Source organism: Microtus oregoni, unplaced genomic scaffold (assembly GCF_018167655.1).
Source record: "Microtus oregoni isolate MIOR12 unplaced genomic scaffold, Mior012 000058F_ref0000040, whole genome shotgun sequence".
Lineage (NCBI taxonomy): Eukaryota > Metazoa > Chordata > Mammalia > Rodentia > Cricetidae > Microtus > Microtus oregoni.
In genome coordinates, this window is record NW_024543834.1 from 396,795 (window position 1) to 413,929 (window position 17,135).

The window sequence follows — 17,135 nt, forward strand, 5'->3', positions numbered from 1 at the left end:
ACAGATGTGCTATAATTTGCTATTAGAATTAGAAAGAGGAAGAGAGAGAGAGAGAGAGAGAGAGAGAGAGAGAGAGAAAGGAAGGCAGAGGCAGACTTGTGTTCAGAGCCAGCCTGGTCTGCATAGCAAGTTCCAGGGCAGCCAGGGCTATCTAGTGAGACTCAGTAGTAAAAATAAAATTTAAAAGTCCCATGATCTGCAAATGTTGCTGAGAATAGATCTAGGAACAATGTAGTTTTTCCTCTACACTGTGACTCCCTAGGATTGATTTATGCTTTTCTTTGCACCTGCGGACAGGAGAATTGTAACAAACCCTGTAAGAATGGTGAAAAATCACCTCACTGACTCAAATACAAGTTTATTCTTAATAGCATCCTGAAAATGAGCGTGTCCTTTCATGCTCTGTTATCATTCTGAAAAGTTTTCCTTCCGCTTTTATCAACTTAGATTTCAGTACTTCCTAGCTAGCTCCTTTGACTTTCTTTCATCTTGTCACTTGTAATTCATTTTAAAATGCTAACACACACCAGAAAGTTATTTGGATTAAAAAAAATACATTCAATGTCTGTGCCAGTCAATTACAACCTCTGTTCAGAGAATAAGATACAAACACAAGGGAAAAAAACTGACAAGGTTGGGAGTGGTGGTGCAAGGTCTTTAACCCAGCACTCGGAGGCAGAAGCAACCAGTCTCTGAGTTCGAGATCAGTCTGGTCTACCCAGCAAGTTCCAGGCCAACCTGGGCTACAGAGGGAGTCCATGTCTCAAAATAAACATAAAGAAAACCCACAGGGCTTCAATTTGCATAATAAAATACTATAATGACAAGACCTTAACTTCACACAACGGGGAATGCACTCTTTCACACTGTTACCGTTGACTGAACTGTCACAGAGGGCAATATTTTGAAAGCTAGAGTCCTAAAGTACCGGTAAGTTCCTTATCACCAAACGACACCTCTACCGCATGTCCATCCTCTCAATCCGATCTCTCTAGAAAATCTAAGTAGGAAACCTCTGATCTCGAGGCTCAAAACGGTTTGAACGGGTCAGCCCTGGGAATCTGCTCAAAGCTGCAAGGAAAGCACGCGCGGTGGCCAATCCAGAGTTGGACTGGGAACTTTTAGCCTCGCTCTCTCCACCAAGCACCTCTCCGACAAGCAAGTGGTCAGGGGGGATCTGGAATTCGAACTCCGAGACTCCAGACCCAGTCAGGAAAGGCAAATGAAACTACTTCTGTCGCCGCCTTCCAACCAGATTACTGCTTAAGTGCCTCCACCAGAAGAAATTCTAGTTAGCCTCTGAGAGCCAGCATGTCGCTGTGGAGCTCTGGGGCCGTCCTTTCTTCCAGGGTCTTGCTCTTGGCAGACACCCCTAACCCTTTAGAATCACTTAGCAAGCAAAGGACCTCGACCCTCCACGCGCGAACCATCCCCATGCCTGCACCTCTCCGCTAAACACATTCCAGAAATACAAAACGAGGAGACCTGACCCCTCTCTGGCCCTCGGTCCATGTGAGAGACCCCATCCAGGATGTCCTTCCTCGCTCAGAGACAAGCCGTGTCTTTACTCTCGCTGACCGCCGAGAGCCACACCCCCTTCCCACACTGGGACCTTGGGGACGCGCCACTAGCACCCCATACCCCGCACCCAGCGCGCCCGTCCCTCCGACCCTCTGAGGCCAGCCTTCAAGTTTGCTCCCCCGACTCTTACCAAGTCGCGGGTGGGAGCCAGAGCCCGGGTCCGCAGGAGGTCGGGGCGCCAGGACGAGAGGCACCAAAGTGGTCAGGAAGAGGAGACGCTGCCTCATGTTCCCGTCCGCCACCTCTCTGGGTAACCTGCTCCTGGAGAGTGTTCGCGGAAACTGCTCACATTGGGAGGAGGAGGTGATCCTCCCAGAACTGCCCCGCAAACTTTTCCCACCCGCGCCGCCTACAGGGAAGAACTAGAGCGAAGCTCCAGGCCCCGGAAGTGCAGGCGGCGCTCGCTGAGAGTAGCTCCAGCCCGCTTCCGGCCGCAGCCGCAGACCTACCCACAGCCGGAAGAGGGGTACCGCAGAGCATTCTGGGAGGCGTGGCTCGCCCCGCCCAGGCGCGGGCTCGCCGCCATCTTGTCGGCTCTGTTCCTTCCTGGTCCCTCTGGGGCCTGACTGGCGCCATCCTGGCCCTCGGCTCCCGCCGTCCTGACTCGACCCAGCCCGGTCTCGCCTCTGTCCCCGGGTGACCGCGGGGAAGGAAGGTGGGAGCCGATGGGCAGGCCGTCAGGCGCGTGCGGCCGCCTTCGTTCTGATTAGAATGTCGCAGGCGCTGGTGACAGGATGGAGGCGTGCAGCCCGCCACAGGGCCCTGGCGGGTCTGCTGTGCAGCTCAGCGTCTTGCTGCCGGAGCCCAGACCTCCATTGTCACGTTCTCTCTCCCCTGACTCACGTAGCTTCCCTGCTCGATCCATCGAGTTTGGAGTAGTTGTGTTTTTGCAACCTTTTTCTTAAGTACTGTGCCGTGTGCTGTTTGTAATACTGAGTATTATTAGCGTCCTGATAAGATTTCAAGTTGTCCATCAGAAAAAGATAAACTGTGATTTAAATGTGTTCCTTGTGGAATGTCCCAGTTAAAGTCTTGCGTCATTTTCAACAATTACTGAGTTTGTACAGTTTTTGGCATGTTAGTTAACTCTAGTCCCTACATTCTCCTAGATATGAAAGGCTTTCATACATATTCATGGCACACTTCAAATCAAAAAGCAAAAGTTCACCCCATAAATTAGATGTGTATAGTTTTTTTGTTTTTGTTTTTTTTAAATAAAAGTCTTTGGGTATTCCTTTCGAGTATTCAGGCTCCATATCCTCAAGTTGGTAACTTGAGTACACTGGATTATATTTTTGTGTCCCCTGCAGTGCCCTGCCCAGAAAAGGCAATTAGCTGTATTTAGTGAATACTACTTTGGTGGTTCTCAGCCTTCCTATGCTGTGACCCTTTAATACAGTTCCTCATGTTGTGGTGATCCCCAACCAAAACATTTTTCATAACTGTAGTTTTGCTACTATCATGATCAGTAATGTGAATATCTGATATGCAGAATATCTAATATGTGACCAGCAAAGGGGTCACAACCCATAGGCTGAGAACCACTCTGCTGGTTCTTTTAAAACTCCTGATCTACTTTATCCCCCAAGTTCTCAGGCTAAGTCAGCATAGCGGTCCTTGGCACGTAGAGCTTGGTGTGCTGGGCTGTGCCTGCATCCCAGTGCTAGGAAGCCGACATAAAACAACAGTCAGGCTGGGCTGCGGCATCACTTAGGAGGCAGAGACAGGAGGATCTCTGAGAGCTTGAGGCCAGCCTGGTCTACAGTGCAAGGTCCAGGATAGGCTCCAAAGCTACAGAGAAACATGGTCTCATAAAATAACAGCTAGAGCTGTGTGGAGAAACTTAAAGTCGAAAAACTGACAGTCCACATCTGGTCTTGGAGGGTTTATTGTGGGATTTTTCTTGGTTTTAGCGGGAAGGAAAGGTGCTTTGGAGTCCTGTCTGGGATGGGCTTATTTTGTGACCCTGCCCAGGCATGTTCCTCCTTCGGCCTCACAAGCACTGGGATGATAAGGGTGTGAGCCACCACACTTGGTTTCAAGCTTTTTTACTCTCAAAATAACGTTTTAGAAATATGTTCCCACTAGGCAACATTTTCATTATAAATATTAACTGGTTGCCACATTTGGGATTCCCGTCATAAATATATGTACACTTAACTGCCAGGTCATCCTTTTTCTGCTTGCTAGGAAAGGAAATAGCTCCAATTTTCACAGCACTGTTGGATCCTCCACCACACTCTCCAGTGGTCCCCTCCCTCCACTGTTGGTGTGACTTACAACACACATGCAGTAGAAATAATGGCATGTCACTTCCAAAATTAGGTTTTTACATACTCTTCCATCTCATGCTCTCCCGTCTTTATTGTTACTGTTGCTTTAACATTGGTAGACAGTCTTTTGGAGTGGTCTCAGAACTAATGTCCTCCTGTCTCAGCCTCACTGGTGTCCTGGTACTACAGGTATGTGCCACTAAGAAAAGCCAGTATTCACGCTCTGAGAGCACACAGGAAACACACAGAGGGATGGATAGGAACACAGGACACCAGCCAAAGACCTCAAGTCTACAGAATGCTACAGCTACAGCCAACTTCTGAGATCATTGCAACCCCACCTGATCCTCAGAAACAAGATCAGAAGTGTTTACTGGGGTGGAAAGATGCTTCGCAGGAAAAAGCACCCACCTGGTGGCTCACAACCATCTGTAACTTCAGTTCCAGGGACTCTCATGCCACCTTCTCACCACCAGACAGCGCGCATGTACATGGTGCACACACACAATGCAGATAAGACACCCCTAAAAATAAATTTTAAAAAGATTTACTGTGTTATTATCCTACTTGGGAACAATTTGCTATACAGCCATTACCATGTTGTGTTCTGGCTTCATCTGAACATCTGAAATAGCTTCAAGATTTAATAAAGGAGGCTCTTAACCGTGAGGGCTTTTCATCCCAGCAGTCAAGAGGCAGAAAAAGAAGGGTCCCTGAGTTCAAGGCAGTCAGGGCTACACAGAAAAACCCTGACTCAAAAAAAAAAAAAAAATGAGGACAAATAAAAGATTGCTTGAAATTTACTGATTCCACTCTATGAAATGAATTATTCAGGAATAGATTGCAAGTCAGTTTAAGTATTTGTGGTTGTTAGATACCATATCCTTGCTTCTGCAGTGTTATTCACCCCAAGAAAGAGAGCTGAAGATGTAGCTTGGTGCTTGCCTAGCATACATGAAGCCCTGAGTTTAAGCGCCATTGTTGGGGACTGCAGACCCTCAGATCCTGAACTTTCTATGACCCCTTGCCTGCCAGAGTAAACCACTTGATTTCCTATGCTTGCAGCTGCTCTGAACACAAGACCCTCATGAGTTCCTGATAACAAGGAAGTGGTTTCTGGTGGGTTTGCAGCTGAAATATCCCAAGAGCTAGGGTGTGGCTGTTAGTCAAGGAGAGCACTGTATAAGCTGCCCTGGAACACAATAAAACTGGCAGTCTTGTTTCAGGAGTGACCCATGTCTCTGTGTTTTTTAATCCCAAGACCCTTGCCCAATCACGGTTCCAGGTGGTGCAGGCACCACAAACCATCCCACTTTCGCCAGACCTGGTGGCAAAAGCCTATAGTTCCAGCATTTGGGAAGGGAAAGCAGGAAGATCAAGGTCATGCTTGGTGACAAGGGGAGTTTGAGGCCATCCTGGATAAAAGGAGAACCAATCTCCAGGATAAAACCTAGCGAAATGGGGCTGGAGAGATGGCTCAGTGGTTAAGAGCACTGTCTGCTCTTCCAGAGGTCCTGAGTTCAATTCCCAGCAACCACATGGTTGCTGTAAAGAGATCTGGCGCCCTCCTCTGGCGTGTGGGTATAAATGGAGGCAGAAAGTTGTATACATAATAAATCTTAAAAAAAAAAAAACCTAGCGAAATAGCTGGTAAAACCAGAAAAGTAAAGCAGCCAGCCGTTAGAAGTCTTACTTCTACCAAGGCTGGGCCCCTGCAGACTAAACCTTTCCTCTCATTTTATATTCCCTCTAGTGCTGGGATTAAAGACATGTGAGACTCCCTAGTACTGGGATTAAAGGTGTGTGCCACCACTGCCTGACCGCTAACGGCCTAGCTTTGCCCTTCTGATGTTCAGGAATTATTTATTAAAACATAAAATATCACTGCAGATGACAGACACTAAAAAGCTAGTGTTGAGTGGTCTGGGCTTTCTGACGGGGCAGCCAGAGCACTACAGACACGCAGAGTATTTATGACATACAACTGAGCAGGGAGGCAGGCTTTGCTCATCTGTGGGAACAGATTCTGTCAAGGTGCTGTGAACATTTGCAGGGTAGGGAGTGAGGGGCTGCGGTGGACAGTTTCTGCAGTCAAAACCTGCATTTAGACCTCAGGAAGATCCTGTCACTCAAATGGGGCTAAAGCATTGCAAATCCTTGACATGGATTTTACTTGCTCCCTACAGAGAATAACTTGGGAGGAGTGGGTTCTCTCCTTCCACCATGTGGGTCATGAGAATCAAACTTATCAGGCTTGACAGCAAGTATCTACCAATGAGCCACCTCTTACCCTACCTGCCACAGAGCCTATACTATTTTGAAGATGCTAATTATTCGTGAATTTGGATGTCTTTTATTTTTGCTGCTGAATAAAGTTGGTAAAGCTAGCCCTTCAAAAAATATTAATTCCCAAGTCTCAAAGATGCTATTTTTTTACATATGATTATACAAAGTTCATGTACCAAGAACTCATTTCCAAGGTTTTAATTCAAGTAATTCATACATAGCAGTAAGATCCTTTTAGAAAGAAAACTAGAAAGCAAACATGGTACAAACTGTTCAAGGAGCCTGAATATAAGCACACTATTTTGGGGGAAATTATTTTGAGACAGGGTTTCATATGTGCTAGCCTCTGCCTTCTGAGTGGTAAGATTACAGGTGAGGTGTGTAGTGTCCCACGTATGTGATGTGGGGGTCGAACCAGAGCTTCATACATGCTAGGCAAGCACTCTGCTCATGAAGCCACATCCTCAGGCTGGAGATTTTTTTAATGGGCCAGCAAACCAGACCCACTATAACTGCAGTCAGTTCTCTTCAAAAGTTGGGAAAAAAAGCCCATCCATTTCAGTGAGAAATGAGCCACGACATTATTTCAAAAAGACCCATTTCTGGGCTGGAGAGATGGCTCAGTGGTTAAGGGCATTGCCTGCTCTTCCAAAGGTCCTGAGTTCAATTCCCAGCAACCACATGGTGGCTCACAACCATCTGTAAAGAGGTCTTGCACCCTCTTCTGGCCTTCAGGCATACAGACAAAATATTGTATACATAATAAATAAATAAATATTTTTAAAAAAAGATCCATTTCTAAAACTTTGTAACTTGGTATTACCTCCCCTTCCACATCACCTGCAGTGGCTGTTCTGGATAGGTGCAAGAGGATCATACATCATATATACAAATGTGGGGCTGTGGAGGTTCTCCTCCTGCTGAAATGCCTGTTCCCCTGGCAGCTCTGAGTAACTGGACCACATGAGAAACTAAACATAAGAGTATAAATGAAGAGAGTAAATGGAAAGGAGCTTGGTTGAAATTACTTAAGGTCTAAAGTGACCAAGTCTTGATTTGAACTGATTGGCCGCACAAAACTAAGAAATCGGGGTCTGGAGAGATGGCTCAGAGTTCTTGAAGGAGTCAGGTTCCCAACACACCCACATGGCAGTTCACAACTCTACTTCCAGTTCCAGAGGATCTGATGCCCTCTACTGGTCTCCAAGGGCACCAGGCACACATGGTGCTCAGACATACACAAAAACAGTACAGTCATACCCAGAAATTAGAAAGAAAAACAAAGCAGCACTAGTATAAATGAACTGTGAAGGTGTTTTACAACAGCCCAGGACACTAATCAATGCTGAGTTTCCCACATCTAGCCTGTTTATATGCATAGGCAGAAGAGCCATGTTACTGTGATGCAGATATTTGGGCCGTCAAAGCCATTCTGACAGGATGATGCCAAAAAACAGCAGAAATTGAGAATGTTTCTCACAACTTCTGAATCCTGAGGCTGAGGCTAAGTCTCTTGGGATTTAGTTGTCCTTCCACTAGTCCCATTTTTGCTTGAAGGAATACAATAAAATCTGGAAGTCAGTCCAATTGTCACCAATTGTTGCCCAGCAATTTACTTTCTGTAGGCCCAAAGCTACTGTCAAATAGCTGTTGTCTGTCTTTCCCCTTCTTCCATCCCATTCTGCCCATCGGCAGAAAGCTTCTCATCTGTCTTAAGATGCGAGCTAACCGCATGCAAAGGCAGTAACAACAAGAAAAACAGGAAGTTTTAGGTAAAAGGCCCTGCAAAAATAGACCAGAATCTGGAAGTGGCTTTTACATCTATCAGTTGTTAAATAGATGTTGATTTGGAACCAGAGGGGTGGTGTTCCTCCCACTTTAATGCTCAATAACTTGATTACAGTTTAAGTGTGGATTCCTGGCTACCGGCAGGCTAGACCATCCATTGTGTCAAAACCGATTTACCCCTAAGGACAGGATCAGGGAGCATCTGACGCTGTGGACTCCCTGATCAAAGAGGAGCATTCACATCATAGCTGACATGGGACCTATCACCAGAACTGACCAAGATTCGCTCAGGAAGCACTTAGGGTCTAGACTAGGCAAGGCATTCAATGTGTGTTCAGATTGTGCATGTGCCACAGAGAAAAGCCCTAATTCTGATCCTGGGTGATCCATGCAGTATGGTGCTTACTTTAGACCTACTGGCCACACTAGGAAACCAAAACATAGTCACCTTGGGTAGATACTACCATCTATCTACTTATCTTGTCTTACCTAGGAATATAGATCAGGCAAGTTCATTAAGGAGTGGACCATTGGTTCATTACTTGAATATGGTACGGTCCTTGGTATTTGGTCATTCTTTGACTTTTTTTTTAGGGGGAGGGTTTTGAGACAGGGTTTCTCTGTGTAACAGTCCTAGTTGTTCTGGAAGTAGCTCTTGTAGACCAGACTGGCCTCTACCAGTGCTGGGATTAAAGGCAGGCGCTACCACCGCCAGACAATTTGCTGACATTTTAGAATATAAAAGAACAGCTGGAAGGTCATCCACCCACTAATGTCACCTCTACCATCTCAGTGACAGGTCATTCAAGTCAAGCACTTAATGCAGAAGTCTACTGAGATCTATTTTGGGAGACATAGGAGAAGTCATGCTTTTATAGTCAAAAGCTCTTAGGTAGAGAAGTATGTGCCCTTGAGATATGCCTTGAGAGAGGGGATGGCCTAAGTGAGGTATGAAATGTCACCTATCTTAAGGGAGACTAATCAATGTGCACCTCATTAAGATGCATATGTCAGGCTTTTTGAGTTTTGCCCCCAACGCAGTTAGTTGAACCACTCTTCCTCTAACTAAATGGAGCATTTTCCATCCGCTGCACAAAGGCAAGTGAGCTTCCTCGGAAGTCCAGCACATTTCATTTCCTCCTCCAGACTGTGCCTAGAGTTTATTATATTTTAACCAGAAATGGGAGGGACTGATGAAAACAGGCACTTAAGAAAGGCTCAGGGTTTACAGCCTACCTTCTTGCCAACTTGCTGTTTATAAACTGAAAAGAAAACCTGTCAGATAGGCTAGTGAAATGGCTCAGCAGTTAAGATCACTGGCTGCTCTTCCAGAGGACCTGTGTTCATCCCAACACCCACATCAGTGCTAACTGCCTAAACTCCAGTCCCATTGGATCTGACACCCTCTTCTGACCTGCATGTACAAGGCATGCATTGTGTACAGGTGTACACACAGAAAAAATACCCCCCACACAGATTTTTATGGCCTACATAGTTTTGAAGTCTCTGATGAAATCTGGCAGTCTACAAAGATGGTAAAATCGATCTCTTATCATCTAATTTAAGCAGTTTCTCATTTCATTCTTATCAACATCCTCTCTTCAGATAGTATTTCACGGTATAACCCAGGCTGGAATCACTTTCATGGTCTTCTGCCTCCCAACTGTAGGTATATAAGCGTATGATAGCATTCTCATTTATCTATGAGCTTTTAGCTGGTACCCAATACATATAACTGTTTTTTTTGTTGTTGTTGTTATTGTTGTTTTGTTTTTTAACAGGGTAGTCTGTAGTCCTGGCTGTCCTGGACCTCTTTACATATACCAGATTGGCGCCAAATCACCTACCTCTGCCTCCCAAGTGCTAAGACCATAGACGTGTACCACATGCCCAGCTCAACATACATAGCTCTTAGATGAGAGCCTTGAACAGCAACTTATAGCTTAGGATGTTCAGGTAAGTGGTTATTACACATATTAGCTGTATAGATATGGAGTTAGGCTCACCATGGAGACTATGTAGTAAGAAGTATGTAACACACACATATATGTGTGTATAGACAGACATACAGATAAAAACTCATTTGTCGGGGGCAAGAGATGGCTCAGCAGTTAAGAGCACTGGCTGCTCTTCCAAAGGACCAGGGATCTCGTAGCACCCACATGGCTGCTCACAACTGTTTACAGTTCCAGGGAATCTGATACCTCACAAAAACATGAATGAGGGAGGGCAAGATACCAATGCACATAAAGCTACTTAAAAAAAAAAAAATCTAGCCGGGCGGTGGTGGCACACACCTTTAATCCCAGCACTCGGGAGGCAGAGGCAGGAGGATCTCTGTGGGTTCGAGGCCAGCCTGGTCTACAAGAGCTAGTGCCAGGACAGGCTCCAAAGCTACAGAGAAACCCTCTCGAAAAACTAAAAAAGAAAAAAAAAATCTAATTAATGGGGGAAGACTTGAAATTACTTCCATTAATACTAACAGCTGCAACAGTGGGTACCCCTCCCCACCTCTTAAAAAATAATCTGTGTTGGGGGCTGGAGAGATGGCTCAGAGGTTAAGAGCATTACCTGCTCTTCCAAAGGTCCTGAGTTCAATTCCCAGCCACCACATGGTGGCTCACAATCATCTGTAATGGAGTCTGGTGCCCTCTTCTGGCCTGCAGGCATACACCAGAATATTGTATACATAATAAATATTTTTTAAAAGGGGGAGGGATATGGGAGGCGGTGAAGGGGAGGAGGCAGAAATCTTTAATAAATAAAAAAAATAAATATTTAAAAAAATAATCTGTGCAACTCAGTCTGAGCCTTCCAGATAATGGTATTTACAGCTCTGTGCTAACAGATCAGGCAAGTAAACTCTTGACCAAAGAGAAACAAAGACATTTCTTCTCTGGGTCTTGGTGTTTTCTAACTTAGCAACAAAAATTTCTCCTGGTTTTCCATCAGAGGACACTAATTAGAAGCAACATAACTGCTTAATAGTTTTTTAAGCCTTTCATTCCCAAGTTAGTCATTTTTCTGTGTGTGTCCTTGACAATGTAGGGTAATGGGTCTGCTCAGTATAGTAGACAATTTCACTTTATTAGAACCCTCCAATTTAGGCTGACCTGATGTACCTTTGCACGCTAAGAAACCACTGAGCTTTACCACCAGCCCTTCTTTTATCTTGAGCAGAAGTTTCTTAAAAACAGGAGGGTCTCATGTAATCCGGGCTGGTCTTAGAACCTCCAAAGTACTGAGATTGTAGATACGTGCCACCATACCTGGCTGAGAAAGGGTCTTCCTGACTCTACTTGAATAGCTAGCTGGAATTATAGGTGCTTACTACCATGCTCAACCTGTTAAATCCCCTACACACCTGGAAATTCTTTGATGCAGTAGCTCACAGAGTAGACTGTGCACCTTTTATAGCCAAAAAAGTGAAGCTCAGACCATGGCGACAGTTGTGAAGTTGTGTGGATCACCGTTCTGACACTCCGTCCTTGAGCACTAACGCTAGTGAGTACACATGGAGACCAGACGGCTTGACTTCTAGGCTGTTCATCTCTCCATCAAATCATCTTAGACTTGAGTCTAATTTCAAAAAAGGTTACTAACCTCACCCTATTTATTTTCCTAGTTTAAAGTTTTGGTGTTGCCAGCTGTCTCTGTTCTACCAGTAAACCAATATTCCAAGATTCCTGACAGGGTCCCTAAGTCTGGGGGGAAAAATGATCATGGAGAATGGCTTAAATGAAGGGCCTTTGTGGAAAGACCCACAGGGATGAAACTGCTGTGGGAGAATGCTCTTGTACGCTGCAAAGATTTGTCACTCATATTGGTTTAATAAAACACTGACTGGCCAGTAACCAGGAAGGAAGTACAGGTGGGGTGACCAGATTAGGAGAATTCTGGGAAGAGGAAAAGCAGAGAGACACACTCACCAGCCAGAAGAAGCAAGAGAATATCTGAGAAAAGGTACCAAGCCACATGGCTAAACATAGGTAAGAAGTTTACTTAAGTTCTAAGACCTAGTTAGTAGTAATAAGCCTGAACTAAGAGGCCAAACAGTTTATAATTAATATAAGCTGTGTGGTTTTTTTTTGGGGGGGGGAGGGGACTGAATAGCTGTAGGACCAGGCAGGACAAATACTTCCAACGACATGAAATAGCAGAAGCACACTGAATACTAATTCCAGATGGAAAGGAAAAACAAAACCCCAGTAATGCCTCAGCCTGCTATCCTTCAAAAGCTCACATTACTGGAGTAGGATGGCGAGGAAGGATTACACAAGGTGAGCAGGGATTTTGCAAGTAGTATCTACTTCTAGTCCACAGGAAGGGGAAGCCTGCGTACAGCCCCTCTACTAGGAAACAGCAGCAGACTAAAGTTTCAGTTAAGCTATATATGAAGTTGTCCCAGAAAGCTCCACTGCTATTCCATTTTTTTGAGACAGGGTTTCTCTGTGTAGCTTTGAAGCCTATCCTGGGACTTGCTTTGTAGACCATGCTGCCTCGAACCCAAGAGATTCACCTGCCTCTGTCTCCTGAGTGTTGGGATTAAAGGAGTGAGCCACCACATGCAGCCTTGGAAAGAAATTTCAAAAATTGCGAGTTCTCAAGGGCTGGGTATACCACAAACGATGCCTAGGAGCATGGGGCCCTGGGTCCAATCCCTGGAAATGAAAATTAGAAAAAGGACACCCTCAAACATGGCTCTAAAGCCTCCCATAACTCTAAACCCTTACTTGCTTCCACCTCCCCCTGAGGAAAGATGTTTTTCTGTCTAATGCTGAAAGGCCCATAAACCAGAAGGTTGAACACCAGGACTTTAGATATTAATTTCTCCTAAATGGAGAAGGCATTCTTTCTTGTCAGAAATTAATTTAATGTTCTCTGTGTGTATCTCCTCCGCTCAGAGTAGGAGTTCTGGAGACCAAACCGTAACCCTCTGAAAAAGCAGCACTTTTAAGATCTGAGCTGCCTTTCCAACCTTGAAATAAGACATTCAAATGTGGGGCTGAGCCGGGCGGTGGTGGCGCACGCCTTTAATCCCAGCACTCAGAGGCAGAGGCAGGCGGATCTCTGTGAGTTCGAGACCAGCCTGGTCTACAAGAGCTAGTTCCAGGACAGGCTCCAAAACCACAGAGAAACCCTGTCTCGAAAAACCAAAAAAAAAAAAAAAAAAAAAAAAAAAAAAAAAAAAAAAAAAAAATGTGGGGCTGAATACAGAGAGGCCACCCAGCAACCCATCACCTGACTTTACTCACCACTTACTGCTCAACACATGACAGGCTCTCAGTGTACACCACTCTCATCTTCACCCAACTATCTGTAACTATAAGCCGTATCCTACAGATTTAAATTCAGGGAAACAAACTTCTATGAACTGTTTTGGTTTTCTTTCTGTGCTGTTTTTAACTTTTTGAGGCACTATGGATAAAAACCTATATAGCCTTATCAATTCTTCTCAACAAGCTACCAGTAAGGCTTATACCAAAGTGGGAGACATTCTCACATGTACAAAGTTCTAAGGAAAAGAAGAATCAAGAGAAATGGAAGAGAAAGAAAGCCAGAGAGGAAGCATATAGCAACTGTAAATGGAGCTTTTTTTCCCCCACATTCATGTTTTAGAAAATAAGAGGATAAACCTTAGTGTTAATTTTTCAAATTATGTTGCCTTGAAAAACTATTTCTCAAACTAATACAGGTTAAAAGGAAATCACTGATAATATAAAATCAACATGACTTTGAATGTCCGAGTGGTAGGGAATGCTTAGAGAGTGAGCTAACTGGAAACCAGAACCCCACACTTACAACTCCAACACCAGCCAAAGCACTCCTAGGCACATGAGTAGCTTTTCTAGTGTTCAAATGTCCACTTTATTCCACACGACAGCTAACCAGATTATCACTCACATCTGAGGAGATGACCCATGAGATGACCTGGAGAAATACAGTCCAATTTTACAGTGTCAGGCACCCCACAAGTGTACCACAATGCAGAAATACATGTTTATACTAACTACATTTTACATAAAGAGAAATAGTAATAAACTTCAGAAGGTAGTAAATGCATCTGTTCCTTAAAATATGGGTATGCAACTGTTACAAAGCCATAATAAATGGTTTTATAAAATGTAGTTTTATTTTATGTTACTCTGCTGTTACATAGGGCATAACATTTCACAAGGCTTTTTTGGGACTACAGTCAATGATTAGCAAACACAATATTGTGGGTCCGACCCTCTAAAGAACAATCACTGGACAAACTGGACACCCTCACCTCACATGTGTACAGATCTGCATGGAAAAGTACTGACGTTTAGACTTGGACTTGTGTACTTTATTTCCCCTTTCTAGTGTATTAAGAAAGGACATGCATTTTAATTTGCCCAAAGCAATGCTTGTATTCTGGCAGCAACATGCTACTTCTATTACAAGGTAAAGTGAATACCAGAGCTACGAAGGCAGGAGGTGTAAGTGAATTTTTATTGGGAAGGAAGTTGTCAACTCAAACAGCAGCAAATGAAGAATGCATAAATGAAACTCCCTGTTGTCACAGACAGACGTAACCTCCAGAATATGTGACATAGGAGACATTTCAATCTGTGACCCCCAAGACTGGATGCATTAAGAGCTTTCCCATTCAACCCAACACTTCTGGATTCCTACTAAAAAGGAATATGCAGTAAGAGTATGGAAAAGTCGCTTCTGAAAGGATTACCCCCCCAAAGAAGGGTCAGAGGGGGATGTAGAAATCGGGGAGTTATTATTACAATTACTTTAAATTGTAATGCACTACATTCCCATAGCTTCACAGTAATACAAAACACAGCCACTTGCAGAACTGGTTCAGAGTACTTAAATACCCAATGTACTGTCAGTCCTCTACACAAGTGTCTGCAGTTACTCGCGTTTATATGAAATGAAGCTATTGATACTTTTCTACAGCAGTAACCGCACACCAGGAAGGCCGAGACAACACAAATCAGGGGATGGAGTTTTCCCAAAGCTGCAGTGTGAAAAGACTATAAACAGTTGATCCCATACACATGAATAGGCTTCCTTGCTAGAGGAAATCCAGGTGAAATAAGGAATGGAGATGTAAAAAGGTTTTCTTGAGGGACGAAGGACAGCACCCTGGATGCCTTTAGTTTTCGGCCCCTTCAGCTGCATCACATTCTTCTCCTGCACTGTCCGATGTCCATAACTACAGAGGAAGAAAAAAAGAAACACCGTAAGATATTACTTCCATTTAGATATTCTTTACGTCCCCTGAGAGAAGTCCTTGAGAATGATCATGACAATCCTTCCTCAAAACTGAACAACATCACCCCTTCAAAACACAGTCTAACAAGACATTTACAAAATCGCATACACATATATATATGTGTACTGTGGGCAGTACCACCATCTACATGTTCCTCCTTGGGTTCTTGCTCTGACTTCCCTCAAGGATGGACTATGACGCGATGTGAGAACCAAATATACATCCTTCTCCTCCCCAAGCTGCTTTGGTCATGAGCTGTTTTTTTTTTAATTAGTTTATTTATTATGTATATAGCATTCTGCCTGCATGTATGTCTGCATACCAGAATTCATCACAGATGGTTGCGAGCCACCATGTGGTTGTTGGGAATTGAACTCAGGACCTCTGGAAGAGCAGCCAGTGCTCTAAACTTCTGAGCCACCTCTCCAGCCCATGGTCATGAGCTTTATACAGCAGCAGAGAGCAAACTGAGACAGTGTCCAACACCATACTAGTAGTTAAGTAATAGAATTGTAATTACAGAATACACAAGGGAAATGCTGAGAATCTCATATTCTCCATTCTCAGTAGTGAAATGCTTTCCTTGAAAACAATATTTAAATAGAATTTATAACCAGGTGTTGGTGGCACACATCTTTATTCCCAGAGCTCAAGAGGCAGAGAAAGGTGGATCTCCGTCCAAGTTCAAGGCCAGCCTGGTCTACAGAGTGAGTTCCAGGATAGTCAAAGTTATACAGACAAACTCTTGTCTCAAAAATAAAAAAGTAAGCTGGGCGGTGGTGGCGCACGCCTTTAATCCCAGCACTCGGGAGGCGGAGGCAGGCGGATCTCTGTGAGTTCGAGGCCAGCCTGGTCTACAAGAGCTAGTTCCAGGACAGGAACCAAAAGCTACGGAGAAACCCTGTCTCGAAAAATCCAAAAAAAAAAATAAAAAATAAAAAAGTAATTCATGAGGCTAATAAAGCAGAAAGCATACAAGGAGAAAATCATGGTTTTGTTGTTTCCAAGTACATGAAGGACTAACAGAAAAAGCAGCAAATATACTTTACACTGACAGAAATTCAAACAGGATTAAGTGATGAAGCTAGAGACATAGCATGCAAACATGTGTACTAACTGAATGCTAAACCTACAGTACTCTAAGATCGCTCTAATTAAGGATGGAAAGAAGTCAACAGTCAATACTAACCGCAATCAGTTCAGAAAATAGATTTTATCAGATCAACACCAGGATGCTACTTGCAACTTTAGAAAAATGAGGCTCTTAGATTACCTTAAATTACTATTAAGATACTATAATAAACAGAATTAAAATCCCCTAAAGAATTACTCCTTAAAGAGAGGACAGAACCAAACCAGTTAAAAGACAGCTAGTCCTGAGTCCATGGAAGGAATATACAATCAGTTCACAGAAGCAGATGTGTGTGGATCACTCCTCTGTCCCACAGGGCTGCAGGCTTTGCTGACAACTAAGAAAGTCCAGTGCTTTCCTAATTCCCACATCATCTGTCCAGGAGAACTGAACGGATGGGAACTTTATAAAACACTCTAACAATAATCCTCCCTAGTAAAAGCTGAAGCACTACAACCAGGGGCAAGGAAAACTGCATTCAAACTAACAGGCATCATTCCCTCTGTTCCCTTAAGTCTAAGATATTACTCCATCAAATTTACTTGAAAATACAAAACAATTTAATTTAAAGCTTTACCTTTTTCAATTATTCTGCTATAATTTGGGTCTAAAATGTACCCAAAGGCCCATATGGTCACTGTGGCTTGAAAGAGAGTAGTAGAATTTCTTAGAAGAGGCATCAAGCTAGAGAAAGTTGGGGTCATTGTGGGAGTGCCCTTGAAGAGGACACTATGATACAGGTCTCTTTCCTGTGGCTGCCAAGAGACATGCAGGAGTTCACCACACGTCCCCATTAAGCTGTTCAACACAACATGGC

General features: G+C 44.0%; 2 protein-coding genes across 2 annotated transcripts in view; both read right to left on the reverse strand.

Moving 5' to 3' along the window:
- LOC121438902 (disintegrin and metalloproteinase domain-containing protein 17-like) overlaps nucleotides 1-1,913 on the reverse strand; it is a 55,190-nt gene extending 53,277 nt beyond the window's left edge. The window contains exon 1 of the mRNA XM_041639398.1: nucleotides 1,712-1,913. Coding sequence (XP_041495332.1) covers nucleotides 1,712-1,808 — 97 coding nt within the window. The 5' untranslated portion in view covers nucleotides 1,809-1,913. The remainder of the gene's footprint in view (nucleotides 1-1,711) is intronic.
- Nucleotides 1,914-13,777: 11,864 nt separating this feature from the next.
- Nucleotides 13,778-17,135, reverse strand: part of LOC121438922 (14-3-3 protein theta) — a 30,417-nt gene continuing 27,059 nt past the window's right edge. Inside the window, exon 6 of the mRNA XM_041639424.1 lies at nucleotides 13,778-15,126. Coding sequence (XP_041495358.1) covers nucleotides 15,067-15,126 — 60 coding nt within the window. The 3' untranslated portion in view covers nucleotides 13,778-15,066. The remainder of the gene's footprint in view (nucleotides 15,127-17,135) is intronic.